Raw genomic sequence first — 17420 nt, 5'->3', positions numbered from 1 at the left:
GAGCCAGTTCTATGAGGAATGAAAAGTGGAATCTGATTGGTTGCTAGGGGCAACTGAGCCAGTTCTATTTTACACCAGTTTGATAAATCTCCCCCTTAGTGTCTTTGTAGTCTAATCTGGCAGTTCCCATATATCCTTAAAGGGAATTTACTCCATGAGTCAACACTATATCATGACCAGATAACTCTTTTTTTTGTTGATGACTCTTTGCAAAGTTATAAAATCATGTTTTCCTTCTAAGCTCAAATGTCAAAGATACTGAGCGACAGCATGCATTCCTCCTCCTTCCCTCCCACCCTTCTTCTGGCCTACATGATTGAGGTACAGGGTTTGACTTGTAACTGAGGCCCTGTAAATCAATCATGCAGGGCAGAGAGCGGTGGAGGGGAAAGAAGGTATGCATGTTGCTGCTCAGCCCGGCCTCTTTAACACCTGAGCTTGGAAGGAAAACATGAATTTATAAGTTTGCAAACAGCCACCAGCCAATAAAAAGGTATTGGTATTTAATCATGATATAGAGTTGATTCGCAGAGCAAAATCCCTTTAAGGATGTATGGGAACCAGTCTACCATAGTCTACAAAATTAGCATGTAATCATGGACACGCATGGCTCTGCAAAGGAGCTGCATACACACATCTGTAGGGGATTTTTGATCCAAATTGTAACTTTTTTTTTTATATTTGAATGCCCTGGACCAACAAAAGCATTAGTTGTCAAAGTTGGACACACCCTTTAGGAATTTTATGTTTTAGGGTGATATCACCCTGCCAGCATCTGAGCAGGTCAGACAAGTGACAGCTATAAATGATGACGGAAAGGAAGCCTGAGGCCCCCTACAGCAGACGGGGCATCGGGCACTGCCCTACTGCCCGGCCCTTTGATATGAACAATATTACTGAGGGGTAAGATATAAAGACCCGCACACAAAAAATCATATAATTTACAGAAAAAAAAACTTCTGCGTTTACTCTCCACCTTATCAGTGAATAAGATAAAGGTTGCGGAGAAGTAAATGTACGGTAACGGCTACTCCAAGGAATCGCAATGAGTAATCGTATGGATCGCAGTGATTTAACCAAGTTCAGCGTGTTTCATGGTGCAGTGACGGCTTCTTCAGGGGGACCTGCGGGGGGGCGCTGCACACTATGGCCTCACTTAATCTCCTTTTTGGATTTGTAATGGGCGGAGACCACCAGGTAGGTGTCAGGGCTCATATCTTTGATGGTTGGAGACTTGTTCTGGATCGGAGAGGTTTTGCCGTCCACGCGGGATATTTGCAGCATTCTGCAGGGGTCGTGTTTGAGAAGATATCCGGCGAACGTCTCCCATCCCCCGCCGACACGGACCATCACGTGTTTGTTGTGGAGCATCTGGAAAGAGACAGAGACGGGTTACAGACAGCTGCAGCAATGTTTATTATAAGAGAGAATCAGTCACCAACACATGGCACAAAAACAGCGCCACCTCTGTCCATGTCTGGTATTGCAGCTCAACACCTATGTATAGAAACTATTCTATATAATTAGTATAGGACAAAGCTCTGTTATATGGCCCAAGAGAGGCGCCCCCTGCATTACAGGCACACAGCAAATATAGCCGTAATGAGGAAATAACATTACACCTACACAGACCTGAGCGCCCGCCGGGCTCTGCTGCATCTCTGTGTTTGCTTATACAAAAGCGATTGTCCGTTTTATTTATTGAAGATGATTTATCCCATTATAGATCTATGTGAGGGAACAGGGTTATTCCTAAGGGGGGGACGCACTGCTGCCAGACATCTGGAGGAAACATCCCTATCCTTCTTAGGCTGGTATTACATGGAGCGATTATCGTTCGAAAAATCGTTAAATCGTTCGGATTTGAACGATAATCGCTTCATGTAATAGCAGGCAACGATTAAACGACCAACGAGAAATCGTTGATCGTTTAAAAGGATCCGGACCTATTTTTTATCGTTTGATCGTTCGCACATCGTTCGCACATTGTTCGGTGGAATAAGAATTGGCTGCTGAAATGTACGCAATACCGACAACTAAACGACCGCAAGAACGATAATAAATAATGATCATCGTTCCATGTAATTGGGCAAACGATTTCGGGTCGTTTGCCTTAGCAGTCGTTTAAGGTAGTTTATTGTTAATCGTTAGTCATCAAAAAATTGCTTGGTGTAATAGTACCCTTACTGCTGTGATAGATAGTTAGGGGATAGATAGATAGATAGATAGATAGGAGAGAGATAGGAGATAGATAGATAATAGATAGGAGATAGATAGATAGATAGATAGGAGATAGATAGATAGATAGATAGGAGATAGATAGATAGATAGATAGGAGAGAGATAGGAGATAGATAGATAGATAATAGATAGGAGATAGATAGATAGATAGATAGATAGATAGATAGGAGATAGATAGGAGATAGATAGGAGATAGATAGATAGATAGATAGATAGGAGATAGATAGATAGATAGATAGATAGATAGATAGATAGATAGATAGATAGATAGATAGATAGGAGATAGATAGGAGATAGATAGATAGATAGATAGATAGATAGATAGATAGATAGGAGATGGATAGGAGATAGATAGATAGATAGATAGATAGATAGATAGATAGGAGATAGATAGGAGATAGATAGATAGATAGATAGATGAATATTATGGAGCTGCCCTTTCTCCCCTCTCCTCCCTCTCTCTATCTCTCTCTCTATACAGTATATATATATCGGGATATGAGTGACGGGATCCGGGATGGTGTTGGCTCTCTCGCCGCTGATCGGAGTGCAGGGAATCTCAGCGCCTGCTCAGCCTCGCCGCACGTAGCCTTGAGGATGAAGTGGTTTCCATGACAACCGAGGGTCGACCGAAGACTTGTGGATTATTTATGAGAATAAAACGCAGGCAGAACGATCTCTAATCCTATGGCGTGTTTTCTGCGCCGCCTGTAGACGCCGTTTGCCGCAGTTCTAATTAAAAAGTGGGAAAAAAAGGAGGAATTCTGAGAATACAAAGACTTAGAGGAAGACGGTGGAAGCTGAGGGCACCCGGGACGGCTCTCTCCAGGCTGCGCAGTGTTGTAGATGGGTATTACATAGAATTTATATGTACAATACATGGAGTGGGCCCTTTAAGGCCCCTTCACAGAGTGCAGCCACCTGGGTCGCCCTCCTATCTGGGTGGCACCATGATGGCGGCTATTATTTGGGTGAATAGTCATCTCCCAAGTTCAGCACCAACCCCATAATAATTGGTCCTGTGTTATTTACCAAGCATACCTCTACACTATAGTCATACCATGACCAAATAACATCACTATAAAGAATTCACATTGCAGTTTTTACATTGACCACTAGAGGCGCATCAGATACCACTTGTCTGGCAAGTCTCTTTTTTCAGCTATGCTGTAAAGTCTGAATATTACCAAAAAGTGCTCTCTGCTGCCACCTCTGTCCATGTCAGGAACTGTCCAAAGCAGGAGAGGTTTTCTATGGGGATTTGCTGCTGCTCTGGACAGTTCCTGACATGGACAGAGAGCACTGTGTCAGGCTGGAGAGAATACACCACTTCTGGCAGGACATACAGCAGATGATAAGTACTGGACAACTGGAGATTTTTAAATAGAAGTAATTTACAAATCTCTATAACTTTCTGACACCAGTTGATTAGAAATATTTTTGGAGTAACCCTTTAAGGAGTCTGGTCTACAGTGTGAATTTATATAGTAGGTCTGAGTCCCAATAGTCTGATTGGGGCCATATGGGTAATGAGGTCCTGGCATGACCACTAGGTGACGCTGGTGAGTGTGGGGCCCCTGACCACTATACACCCTCATTTATTATAGATGGATTTACTACGACCCCTATAGTATAATAAAGGTCATTATTACCATTATTGTTGCTGCTATTATTATACTCTTCTCCCCCCGCCGATGTCACAGAGAAGGAAATCTATATTACACTCTCCCATTTTATAAGCAGTATATTAAAGCCTGCGGCGGTGCGCTGGAATTCAGGCGGGAGCTTAAGAACAATTATAGAGAGCGAAGCCTCCCAGAAATCCCATCACCCTGGAGCTGACCTCTCCTAATAGAACATCTGATTATCCTGCATGGACTCTGCATCAGCGTCAATGTCACAGCCGCATCCGGGAGGAGGAAAGGACCGCTCAAAATGACCCCCCCCCCCATCCGAAAACTGAGGAGTTACCGGAATATTCCGCCTGTATTAGACTCATAGAAAGACTACAAGACTATAATTGACTTTGTGTTTTGGTTCTTCATCATTTTCTGTTCATTAAGAAATGAGACTAAAAAATTGTCAAAGCAAATGGGTAAAAGGGGTACTCCGGAGTATAAGAAAAAAAAAGATTAATCAATTGGTGTCACAAAGTTATACAGATTTGTCATTTACTTCTATTTAAAAAAATCTTCAGTCTTCCACTACTCATCAGCTGCTGTATGTCCTGCAGGACGTGGTGTATTCTTTCCAGTCTGATACAGTGCTCTCTGCTGCCACCTCTGTCCATGTCAGGAACTGTCTGCTCTGGATGTGGTAGCCCACCACGGGTGTTGCTATTGGTTACACCCTTCGTAAAAGCCTGTAATTTTAAGAGTAAGTGGTGATGTAGTAGCACAAGAGTTTTGCCACAAGATGTCGCTATTGCAAGTATGTATACCTAGATATTGCACGACTGTAGTACCCAAAGGGTTATTGTTTGTTTATACACTACATTGGTCTGTACACCAATGAGAGTTCTCTCCTCTTCTCACCTATCATGTCTCTCTTTACTTTCACACACGCACTCCTTACCCACTCACAGCACACCTTACATGTGCTGTAGGAAGGAAGTCACATGGGCAGAGGAAGTGTAGGGTCTTTTGCCTTGGAATCTGTAGAAGGACACAAGCTAGGACTCTCTCTACAGCAGTCCAGTTGGGCCCTGGCTCCTGCCAGATCCCCAGTCTAACTTGTGGTCTAGATTGATAGCACATGCAGCTAGACACAGTTTCTTCTCAAGTAACCTCACTCCACACTATGCAGTGTTAAGCTTCCACTAGAGAGGACAAGTCAGGGATCATCCTAACCCACACCATGGATCAGAGGAACACAGTGCAGGACAGTATCCATAAAGAAGTTAGGAACTGGTCCGGATAGAGCAAAGTTGCTAGAAGCCTATGAACTCTATCTCGCAGCGCAGTTGTTAGCAGGGAACCCTCAGCATTCCTCCCATCCCAAGTAACAAGGTCTGGGGCTTGTGTCACCCTCTAGGACGGGTCACTTGACACTGGTGGGCAATAAGTGGTTCAAAGACCAAAGAGTCAAAGAGTCTTATTCTACCTCCGAAATCCTGTCAGAGCACAGTACTACTTGGGTTGGGAATCTCTCGACATCCTCCTCTCTACTCTTCTGATCTTCTCTTCTACCTCTTAGTACGCAGCTCAGTTGGCACAACAGGATCACTCTTTCTACTCTCAGTGCAGATCTGGATCCTAAAGTATTAAGTAACGTATCAAGTGTAAAGTATTGTATCAAGGCAAAGCTGTATTATCTGCCACCTACTTCAAGTATATTTAGAGTAATCATTATATTTATGCTAAAGAGACTCTGTGATTCTTCACTAAGCACCAACACAGTACCCACAGTACACAAGTGACTGGCGGTATCTCCACATCGGGGGTCACCACATGGACAGTTCCTGACATGGACAGAGGTGGCAGCAGAGAGCACTGTGTCAGACTGGTAAGAATACACCACTTCCTGCAGGGCATACAGCAGCTGATAAGTACTGGAAGACTGGAGATTTACAAATCTGTATAACTTTTTTGCACCAGTTGATTTGAATTTTTTTTTTTTTTTCCTGGAGATTCCCTATAATGACTGTAGATCCCGGATTAGAAATGAACACATATTCATCCCCCAGATCAGACACACAGGCCTGTAGAATATCACAGTATCAGGGATCATGCTAAACAAGCGCTTCTTAAGATTTATACATAGAAGTAAATGACAAATCTTAATAACATTCTGACACCAGTTGATTTGAAAAAAAAAAAACTTTTCCTCCAGAGTTCCCCTTTAAGTGCCCTTTTTAGGTGCTTTACTCCCGATCTCCATCCATCTTCTCTGGATTACTCCATTATAAGTCTATAGGGCCTTTTAGCAGTGTTCACATCTGGTAATGTGACAATGTACAGCGTATAGGGAAACTACCCCGACCTGCCAGAGGCTAAAAGACTGTCCTTTTACCTAATGTTGGGGTTATATTATGTAGTAGAGCCAGGAAGCTGAGATTTAGGCTGCTGTATGCATGTTCTAGTCTCATTGTCCAATGTGAACACACTCTATACAGCAGCCAGTATCTCAGCTTCCCGGACCCCTGTGAATATGACTGAGAGGTTTGGATTAAAGGTTTATTCCATCCATTGACATATCTATCTGTGGGTGGACGGTATAGTCATATAGATCCATTGATGATTCCAATATGGCTGATCTAATCCCAGCTGCCCCCCCCCCCCCCAGCACTAGTAGACATTGGGGGATTACAATGTGTTTTTACCATTTGACTCCATAAAAATGTACAGCTCAGAAAATAGGAATAAAAGTAACTGAGTGTATAGGAGACTGCAGCCATATGTAGATGATAGTGCGCCCCCTGCTGGCCTCTGTATCTGACCTCACCCAATCTTCAAGGACCTGACGTCCAAGAGAAATTGAGAAAAGATACTGAGCATCTAAGGGAAATCAGCCCGAGGGGAAAGCCGGGTAACCAGACCCTGTAAATGTTTAATGTCTTCACCAATAGGATGATGATGAAGAGTTGGGAACAGAATATGGTGTGAGCACAACAACATGATAGACGGATTTAAAGGGGTTATCCAGGATTAGAAAAAGCACAGCTACTTTCTTGGAGAAAAATAAAAACAAACAGAGCCACCCCTGTCCTCAGGTTGTGTGTGGTATTACAGCTCTGCTCTATTTACTTCTATGGAACTGAGCTGCAATACCACGTGAGGACAAGAGGGGCGCTGTTTCTGGTAGAAAGTGGCCACGTTTCTCTAGGCCTCTCTAAAGGTAACCTTCTTTAAAGATAATTATAAATTAAGTGTGATCAACTGTCAGGGCATGCTGGGAGTTGTACTTTTAGCAGCCAGAGATTTGCAGGTTTGGAACAATTACTTTTAGGAGCTCAGGCCATGCTGGCAGTTGTAGTTTGCAACAGCTAAAGAGCTGCAGATTGAAGAATATGGCTCAAGTTGTCAGGGCATGCTGGGAGTTGTAGTTTGCATCAACTGTATAGATGCAGGTTGTTAGGGTAAGCTGGGAGTTGTAGAGTGCAATGCCTGGAGAGCTGCTGGTTGGAGAACATTGCTGCAGGCTGTCAGGAAATGCTGGGGGTTGTAGTCCCACAACAGATGGAGAGCCGCAGGCTGGCAATGAGTGAATTATCCTCATTGTTTCTGAAGTATCACATTGGGACAGTCACAGAATATACAGCCCAGATAATCTGCACTGTTTCCTTCTCTTCCAGAGAGAAGAATAAGATAAAACAGCGTCCTCCCTGAATCGGGCAGATTACTCACAGGCGCACTTCCACATTTCACCTGTAGGTGTCAGGTAGATTACTCACAGGCGCACTTCCACATTTGACCTGTAGGTGTCAGGTAGATTACTCACAAGCGCACTTCCACATTTCACCTGTAGGTGTCAGGTAGATTACTCACAGGCGCACTTCCACATTTCACCTGTAGGTGTCAGGTAGATTACTCACAGGCGCACTTCCACATTTCACCTGTAGGTGTCAGGTAGATTACTCACAGGTGCACTTCCACATTTCACCTGTAGGTGTCAGGTAGATTACTCACAGGCGCACTTCCACATTTCACCTGTAGGTGTCAGGTAGATTACTCACAGGCGCACTTCCACATTTCACCTGTAGGTGTCAGGTAGATTACTCACAGTCGCATCTCCACATTTCACCTGTAGGTGTCAGGTAGATTACTCACAGGCGCACTTCCACATTTCACCTGTAGGTGTCAGGTAGATTACTCACAGGCGCACTTCCACATTTCACCTGTAGGTGTCAGGTAGATTACTCACAGTCGCATCTCCACATTTCACCTGTAGGTGTCAGGTACATTACTCACAGGTGCATTTCCACATTTTACCTGTAGGTGTCAGGTAGATTACTCACAGGCGCACTTCCACATTTCACCTGTAGGTGTCAGGTAGATTACTCACAGTCGCATCTCCACATTTCACCTGTAGGTGTCAGGTAGATTACTCACAGGTGCATTTCCACATTTCACCTGTAGGTGTCAGGTAGATTACTCACAGGTGCATTTCCACATTTCACCTGTAGGTGTCAGGTAGATTACTCACAGGCGCACTTCCACATTTGACCTGTAGGTGTCAGGTTTGCGCCAAGAAATCCCTAATCCGTTCTGAAGACAAAGAAACAATGGAAGTTTTGTCTTCATTTCTTTTCTCAGTCTCTTCACACCTTTTGTTGTTTGAAGCCACAGCCGGCCACAAATTCACCGAAGATAGTCCACAATTACCATCTGAGATCATGAAAAACTTATGCTAGACTTTCCAATATACATTTGTTTGGGGGAATATTGGGGTGTTTAAAGGGGTTATCCAGGTAACAAAAACAATATTTTAATTGATCCCCATCCCCACTACCACCCTATGTCTACTATACATGTATAACCTATCTTGCACCCTTTCCCTGTTTTTTTCTCATACTTACCATTCTAGACGTCTAAAATCATCTTCTCTGTGTCCTCTCTGACAACATACCGCTCCTTCCTCCCTCTTCCCCCCTCCCTTTGTAGACACAGGACATGTGATCTCCTCTATATCAAGGATGCCCCATTCACGCTGCCACAAGACCGTTTTTTTTTTGCATAAATTTCCCCAAAAAGGAAGGTGTTTCAATGGAGCTAGAATGTGAAAGTTGAAGGATGACGCAGCCCAGGTTGCACCCTCCTGCTCCCTTATACCTAAGGCTTAATTCCTAAGATAATATAAGTCACGTGATGGGACACTGCACAAATCACATGATGAAAATATTTGCGCAGCTTATTTGAGGTGCGCCGTCATGCAACCTTATTAGGGCTGTAATCTAACTATACAAATGTGGACAAACCATATCAAATCAAGTTGCAGGCAGGTGACAAATGCAGGTGACTCGCAACCAAAACACTGGATTTTGTGCAACTGTAAGTTTTGAGTCGCATGCAACATTGACCTGAATGCGCCTCCTGCAGTTGTCACCTGCATGCAACTTCCTAACTGTTGTAGCCTAAGCTTAAAGGGGCAATTTTTTTTTGCTTTCAAATCAACAGGTGTCAGAAAGTGCCAGAGATTTGTCATTTACTTCTATAAATAAATCTCCAATCTTTCAGTACTTATCAGCTGCTGTATGCTCTGCAGGAAGTGGTGTATTCTCTCCAGTCTGACACAGTGCTCTCTGCTGCCACCTCTGTCCATGTCAGGAACTATCCAGAGCAGGAGAGGTTTTCTATAGGGCTGCTCTGGACAGTTCCTGACATGGACAGAGGTGGCAGCAGAGAGCACTGTGTCAGACTGGAAAGATAACACCACTTCCTGCAGGGCATACAGCAGCTGGTAAGTACTGGAAGACTGAAGATTTTTTAATAGAAGTAAATTACAAATCTATATAACTTTCTGACACCAGTTGATTTGAGAGAAAAAAAAAATCAGTGGAATTTCCCTTTAAATCTATAGGTCTATAACATTGATATGAATGAGGCCTGTTATACAGAGCGTGTGATCGGCCATCTCAGTGATCTCTGATGTCAGTCTCTATCAGCCATCTGTCACGTTGCGTCCGTCTCTCGATAAGCGCCTCATAACCTGACGGATTTCTTTGTCTCCCTCAGATTGACGGCCCTGTATTCCCCCCCCCCCCCCCCCCCCTGGGTGCGGAGCCGCGTCCTGTAATCACTTATCTAGAAGAGGCCTCAGACATGAATCCGCTTTCCTGAAGCAATTGTGATGAATGAGAGAGCGATATTGCAAATTGTAACCCGGCGACACTTAATAACCGAATGTCACATCGGGGAAAAGCTGCAGGCGTGGCGGAGAACACTCAGCCCTGATGAGGCTGTCACTGAGCCCGAGCGACAGGCCGGACACATTATAATCGTAATACAGCGCCCTCCCCCAGTCTATCACCGGACACCACTGGTCACTATAGTGTGAAATCCCATCAAACCTTTCAATCACCCCGATCCTCCAGGACCGATCAGATGTTACAGGGTTATGGCAGTGTTCAGACTGAGAGGAAACGCAACGATTATTACAGCAGCACAGATATGGTGGATGGCGAACAACGGATATTATAATGTCTGTAATTACCAGGAACTATTTCCCCAATGTGGTCAGAGGAAAATGTGTGCAGCAACTCACAGGCTGTTCTATCTGTATACTATCTATTATCTATCTCCTATCTATCTCCTATCTATCTATCTCCTATCTATCTATCTCCTATCTATCTATCTCCTATCTATCTATCTCCTATCTATCTATCTCCTATCTATCTATCTCCTATCTATCTATCTATCTATCTATCTATCTATCTATCTATCTATCTATCTATCTATCTATCTATCTCCTATCTATCTCCTATCTATCTATCTATCTATCTATCTATCTATCTATCTACTTATTTTCTATCTATCATCTATCTATCTATCTATCTATCTATCTATCTATCTATCTATCTATCCATCCATCTATCTCCTATCTATCTCCTATCTATCTATCTATCTCCTATCTATCTCCTATCTATCTCCTATCTATCTATCTATCTATCTATCTATCTATCTATCTATCTATCTATCTATCTATCTATCTATCTCCTATCTATCTCCTATCTATCTATCTATCTATCTATCTATCTATCTCCTATCTATCTATCTATCTATCTATCTATCTATCTCCTATCTATCTATCTCCTATCTATCTCCTATCTATCTATCTATCTATCTATCTATCTATCTATCTATCTATCTATCTATCTCCTATCTATCTATCTATCTATCTATCTATCTATCTATCTATCTATCTCCTATCTATCTCCTATCTATCTATCTCCTATCTATCTCCTATCTATCTATCTCCTATCTATCTATCTCCTATCTATCTCCTATCTATCTATCTATCTATCTATCTATCTATCTCCTATCTATCTATCTATCTATCTATCTATCTATCTATCTATCTATCTATCTATCTATCTATCTATCTATCTATCTATCTCCTATCTATCTCCTATCTATCTCCTATCTATCTATCTATCTATCTATCTATCTATCTATCTATCTATCTATCTATCTATCTATCTATCTCCTATCTATCTATCCCTTCTCGCCCTGGGGTGTGCTATCCCTCGGTATATACAGTATATGAGTCTGGCCTCCATACATCCCGGCACATCGCTCATTCTTAATGCTCCTGTTTCCTCCAAATCCCTAAAGAAATCTGCGGGCTGCGTTACCACGGCAACAGAAGGAAGCCCCCCCCATCCCTCAAGTTGAGTTAGAGTTAAAAGTCGCTCCTTAATACGTCCTCGATCTCCTGGAACGGCCTCGGCCCCGGCGATCAATATTCAGCATCCACATTGTATAGCCGGCCGCGTCCACATCAAAGCCGCCGCCGCTCCTCGTATTGAATAATTAAAAGGGAAAACATCTTTAAAATCGTTTGTTCTCACAATGAAAGGGATTTTTTTTTTTCCGTCGGCTTCGGTGTAATATCTGACTAATGCTCCAGCGAGGGCCGGACGCTCCCATCAGCATCATGGAAAACCTGAGGTATTATCATGGCCCCATATTTAAAGGGGTACTCCAACTGCAGTCAGGAAGTGCCAGAGATTTGTAATTTACTTCTATTTAAAAAAATCTCCAGTCTTCCGATACGTATCAGCTGCTGTATGTCCTGCAGGAAGTGTTGTATTGTCTCCAGTCTGACACAGTGCTCTCTGCTGCCACCTCTGTCCATGTCAGGAACTGTCCAGAGCAGCAGCAAATCCCCATAGAAAACCTCTCCTGCTCTGGACAGTTCCTGACATGGACAGAGGTGGCAGCAGAGAGCACTGTGTCAGACTGGAGAGAATACACCAGTGATCTATGACAAAAGAAACACTGCCACTGTTGCCCATAGCAACCAATGACAGCACTGTTTTTGTTTTGTCTTCTACTGTCTACATTTTGAAAGCTGTGCTGTGATCGGTTGCTATGGGCAACAGTAACTTGTTTTCCTTTTGAAACAGTATGGATGCTTAAGAGGGCGGGGCATGACAACACCAAGAGAAAATGATAGTGTCATGCTCCACCCCCTTTAAATTTTTATAGTAGACATTTTGGGGGAGATTTATCAAACATGGTGTCTCAGTTGCCCCTAGCAACCAATCAGAATCCACCTTTCATTCCTCACAGACTCTTTGGAAAATGAAAGGTGGAATCGATTGGTTGCCAGGGGCAACTAAGACACCATGTTTGATAAATCTCCCCCTTTTTTTTATAGAACAGCTGTATATGTGGTTACCTCATAGATCCAATACCCAGAGAGGCTGCGGCCTAAGGGCCTGTAACACCTGTGATGCGGCCGGCTCTCCCGGGAGGGTAGCACAGAGTGTGGGTGGCATGGAGACGGGTCAGCAGTAAATTTCTTACAGTCTTCCGCTCCCTCATACAATAACTTTATTTATACAGCAGCTGGAGAACGTCCAGAACTGCTTAATAACCGTCTCTGACTGGATTTACCATCTATACCGACACAACTCTGCGTTTTATGAGCGCCAAGGAGTCGGCAGTGAGTTTACTGATGATAGGACACATGGCGGATACATGGTGGTAAATAGCAGCGGTGCAACTTTCTCCACTTCCTCCTCCATTGACGGGCAATGGACGCTGGGCAATTAAAGGGGTACTCCTTATACAAATTTGTAATTTACTTCTATATAAAAATCTCCAGTCTTCTAGTACTTATCAACTGCTGTATGTCCTAGTGCATCCTCTCCAGTGTGACACAGTGCTCTCTGCTGCCACCTCTGTCCATGTCAGGAATCCTGGACAGTTCCTGACATGGACAGAGGTGGCAGCAGAGAGCACTGTGTCAGACTGGAGAGAATACACCACTTCCTGTAGGACATACAGCAGCTGATAAGTACTGGAAGACTGGACATTTTTTAATGGAAGTAAATAACAAATCTGTATAAGTTTCTGACACCAGTTGATTTTAAAGAAAACGATTTTCACCAGAGTACCCCTTTCATTTTCCCATGAGGCAACATGAGAAATTGGAATGGTTTTTCGAGGGCCAGACTTAATATATGTTCAGTACAGCACCACTACGTCACATGTATACATCATGTGGGGAACAGGATGCAGACGTATGTATAGTAGTATATACACATGCAGTGGCGGTCTTTGGCACCAAGCACCCCAAGCGATCGCTTGGGGCCCCAACATCCAGGGGGGCCCCCACACCCCGCTCTTGTGCTCAAGACCGCTGGACAGGGACGCTGCCCCGCTCGCTGCTGCCATTTGAATTGTAACTATGAGCACTCGTAATGAGCGCTCATAGTTACATGCAGCAGCACTGACAGGGCGGGAGACATTGGCCCCCTTCCTGTCAGTCACTCTTGTGGCCGCAGGAAGGGTTTTCCCTGCGGTCACAAGTGGCAGCTTTGTCCTTGTGGTGCCGGCGCTCCAGTGACATCACTGGAGCATCAGCGCTAGAACAAGGGGAGCGCGGCCTCTTGTGATTACAGGGAAAACCCTTCCTGTGGCCACAAGAGTGAAGAGAAGAGGAGACGCCCGGACCCCGGTCATTATAAGTGTTTGTTTTATTGTGTTATATACTATATGGGAGGGGGAGCACACAGGGGTCTGTTTAACTGGGGGAGTGCACATCGGGGGTCTATATAAATGGGGGGAGCACACAGGGGGGCTATATAACAGGGGGAGCACACAGGGGGGCTATTGACTACTGGGGCTTCACAGAGGGGTCTATATACTACTGGGGGTAGCACACAGGGGGTCTATATACTACTTGGGGCAGCAGAATGGGGTCTATATACAACTTGGAGAGCACACAGGCGGTCTATATCCAAGTGGGGGAGCAAACAGGGGGGCTATATACTACTGGGGAGCACACAGAGGTCTATATACTACTGGTGGGGCACACAGGGGGTCTATATACTACTGGGGGAACATACAGGGGGTCTATATACTACTTGTGAGGCACACAGGTGGTCTATATATAACTGGGGGAGCACACAGGGGTCTGTATACTACTGGGGCAGCACACAAGGGGTCTATATAATATTGGTGGGGCACACAGGGGGTCTATATACTACTGGGGGAACCACACAGGGGTTTATATACTACTGGAGGAGCACACAGGGGTCTATATCCAAGTGGGGGGAGCACACAGGAGGTCTATATCCAAGTGGGTGAGCACACAGGGGGCCTATATACTAGTGGGGGAGCACACAGGGGGTATATACAACTGGGGGAGCACACGGGGGGGCTATATATAACTGGGGGAACACACAGGGGTCTATATACTACTGGGGGAAGCAAACAAGGGGTATATACTACTGGGGGCAGGACACAAGGGGTATATACTATTGGGGGCAGGACACAAGGGGTATATACTATTGGGGGCAGCACACAAGGAGTATATATTACTGGCGGTAGCGCACAAGGGGTATATACTACTGGGGGCAACACACAGCGGTCTATTGTTTTGGAACGCGTGTCGAGGGGGGGAGGGCCCAGACATAACTTCGCTTGGGGCCCCAGAAATGCCAAGACCGCCCCTGTACACATGAGGGAGTATATAAAACTATGCACACATGGAGGAGTATATAGCAGTATGCACATGGTATATAGCTGCTATATACTTACCCATGTGTATATACTGCTATATACTCCACTCTGTGTGTGTATATACTGCTTTATTATGGCATTATATACACAGAGTGAAGTATATAGCAGTATAACCTCCCACACAGGGGGCACCTGTAGTTAATAAAGCACCTTATGATGGATGATATAAATGCTGCTGCTTTCCAGCTGCATACTGACACTAGGGGGCGTCACATGCAAAGAACAGAACATAGACAGACAAAGATGATAAATAGATCATACATACAATATACTTCATATAAAATCATACAATAAAAATACCTTACCCTGATAAAAAGGATTTTCTCTCCGACCTTGTACCGTCCTTGAGAAAGACGCTCCACGCAGAACTTACTGGGGCATTTACAAGGAGGGTCTTCAGAGATACGTTGAACCTAAAGAACAGATAAAATTTAGTCTTGGCTTTGCCTGATGAATCCAGGACTTATATTGATTTGTAAATTACTTCTATTTAAAAATCTCCAGTCTTCCAGTACTTATCAGCTGCTATACGTCCTGCAGGAAGTGGTGTATTCTTCCCAGTCTGACACAGTGCTCTCTGCTGCCACCTCTGTCCATGTCAGGAACTGTCCAGAGCAGCAGCAAATCCCCATAGAAAACCACTCCTGCTCTGGACAGTTCCTGACATGGACACAGGTGGCAGCAGAGAGCACTGTGTCAGACTGGAGAGAATACACCACTTCCTGCGGGACATACAGCAGCTGATAAGTACTGGAAGACTGGAGATTTTTAAATAGAATTAAATTACAAATCTATATAATTTTCTGAAACCAGTTGATCTCAAAGAAAAGAAATACATACAGAAGAAGCTGAGATAGGAGGAGCTGTTTGCAAATTCCTGTTTGGCCTGTAAAAATCATCAATGTGTCCAATCTACCCAGCTATAATAACTCTACAGTGTGGAGACCTTTCAAACAGCTCCTTATATCTCAGCTTCCTCAAAGCCTGTGAGGGCAACATGGTCTAAAGGAAACAACAGCTCAGGTTGGCTTCACCTCTCCCCTTCTTGGCTAATGGGATTCAGTAAAGGGTTCCCCCGTCCTCACGTGGCTCTGTGCCACCGAGGGGTAGGAGGAGCCCCAAAAGTCCTGGAACTCTTTTTTTCTACACGTGACGTGGCGGGGTGATCGAGAAGGGATACATAGATGTGCCCTAATGCCCCTAAGTTAGTGCGGGGGTATCTACTTAGATTTTTTGATCTGATAAGAGGAGCAGGATCAGTCACCAGCTGGGGGCGGCTATGGTGATGTATACGGAGTGAGCTCAGATACATAGATATAACTTACCGCATCATCTAATAACTTCCCAGCGCTCTTCTTCCCGGATGAGGTCTTTGTGGGGGAGGGGGATGGTGACGGGGTCGGGGTTGAAAGGGTTTCTTCCTGTTCAATCTCTTTTTCCAGTTTTATTAATCCAGGAGGCTCCACCCCAAACCTGTGAATACAGAGAGAGGGAGTCATATTATAATGTACAGCACTATTATATCATTATTATGAGGATAATAACAGCAGCATGTGACCTCCAAGAAGGCCTTCATACTCCTCTCCTGAAATACTCTGTGCTACTTCAATTGTATAACTTATCTCACACTTGTTTCCATTCTCTTTGTGTCAAAGTCTCTTTTTTATAGGGGCACTGTGGCTGGTACTGTAATAAGGCACTGTAGTTGGTACTGTTATAGGGGCACTGTGGCTGGTACTGTTATAGGGGCACTGTGGCTGGTACTGTTATAGGGGCACTGTGGCTGTTACTGTAATAAGGCACTGCAGTTGGTACTGTTATAGGGGCACTGTGGCTGTTACTGTAATAAGGCACTGTAGTTGGTACTGTTATAGGGGCACTGTGGCTGGTACTGTAATAAGGCACTGTAGTTGGTACTGTTATAGGGGCACTGTGGCTGGTACTGTTATAGGGGCACTGTGGCTGGTACTGTTATAGGGGCACTGTGGCTGGTACTGTTATAGGGGCACTGTGGCTGGTACTGTTATAGGGGCACTGTGGCTGGTACTGTTATAGGGGCACTGTGGCTGTTACTGGTATAGGAGCACTGTGGCTGTTACTGGTATAGGAGCACTGTGGCTGTTACTGGTATAGGAGCACTGTGGCTGTTACTGGTATAGGGGCACTGTGGCTGGTACAGTTATAGGGGCACTGTGGCTGGTACTGTTATAGGGGCACTGTGGCTGGTACTGTTATAGGGGCACTGTGGCTTTTACTTGTATAGGAGCACTGTGGCTGGTACTGTTATAGGGGCACTGTGGCTGGTACTGTAATAAGGCACTGTGGCTGGTACTGTAATAAGGCACTGTAGTTGGTACTGTTATAGGGGCACTGTGGCTGGTACTGTTGCAGTATCCCAGAACAGAGTATTTATTTGTCACTTTATCTCTGCATCTTTATTATAACCAGTTCTGTTCTGGAAAGTTATGGTCCACTGCAAACTGTGTGT

The 17420-nt window shown here is 44.4% G+C and overlaps 1 protein-coding gene across 3 annotated transcripts in view; it reads right to left on the bottom strand.

Moving 5' to 3' along the window:
• Positions 1-474: 474 nt before the first annotated feature.
• The window catches only part of GAS2 (growth arrest specific 2), a 73520-nt gene continuing 56574 nt past the window's right edge, over positions 475-17420 (bottom strand). For all 3 annotated transcript variants that reach the window (XM_069968057.1, XM_069968059.1, XM_069968060.1), the window contains exons 7-9: positions 16258-16405; positions 15238-15345; positions 475-1371 (exon numbers count right to left, since the gene is read on the bottom strand). In XM_069968057.1, the coding sequence (XP_069824158.1) occupies positions 1153-1371; positions 15238-15345; positions 16258-16405 (475 nt within the window). In that variant the 3' untranslated portion in view covers positions 475-1152. The remainder of the gene's footprint in view (positions 1372-15237; positions 15346-16257; positions 16406-17420) is intronic.

The sequence above is a fragment of the Dendropsophus ebraccatus genome, chromosome 4 (genome assembly GCF_027789765.1).
Source record: "Dendropsophus ebraccatus isolate aDenEbr1 chromosome 4, aDenEbr1.pat, whole genome shotgun sequence".
NCBI lineage: Eukaryota > Metazoa > Chordata > Amphibia > Anura > Hylidae > Dendropsophus > Dendropsophus ebraccatus.
The sequence above is the reverse complement of the archived record's forward strand: the minus strand, read 5'-3'. Positions and strand labels throughout refer to the sequence as shown.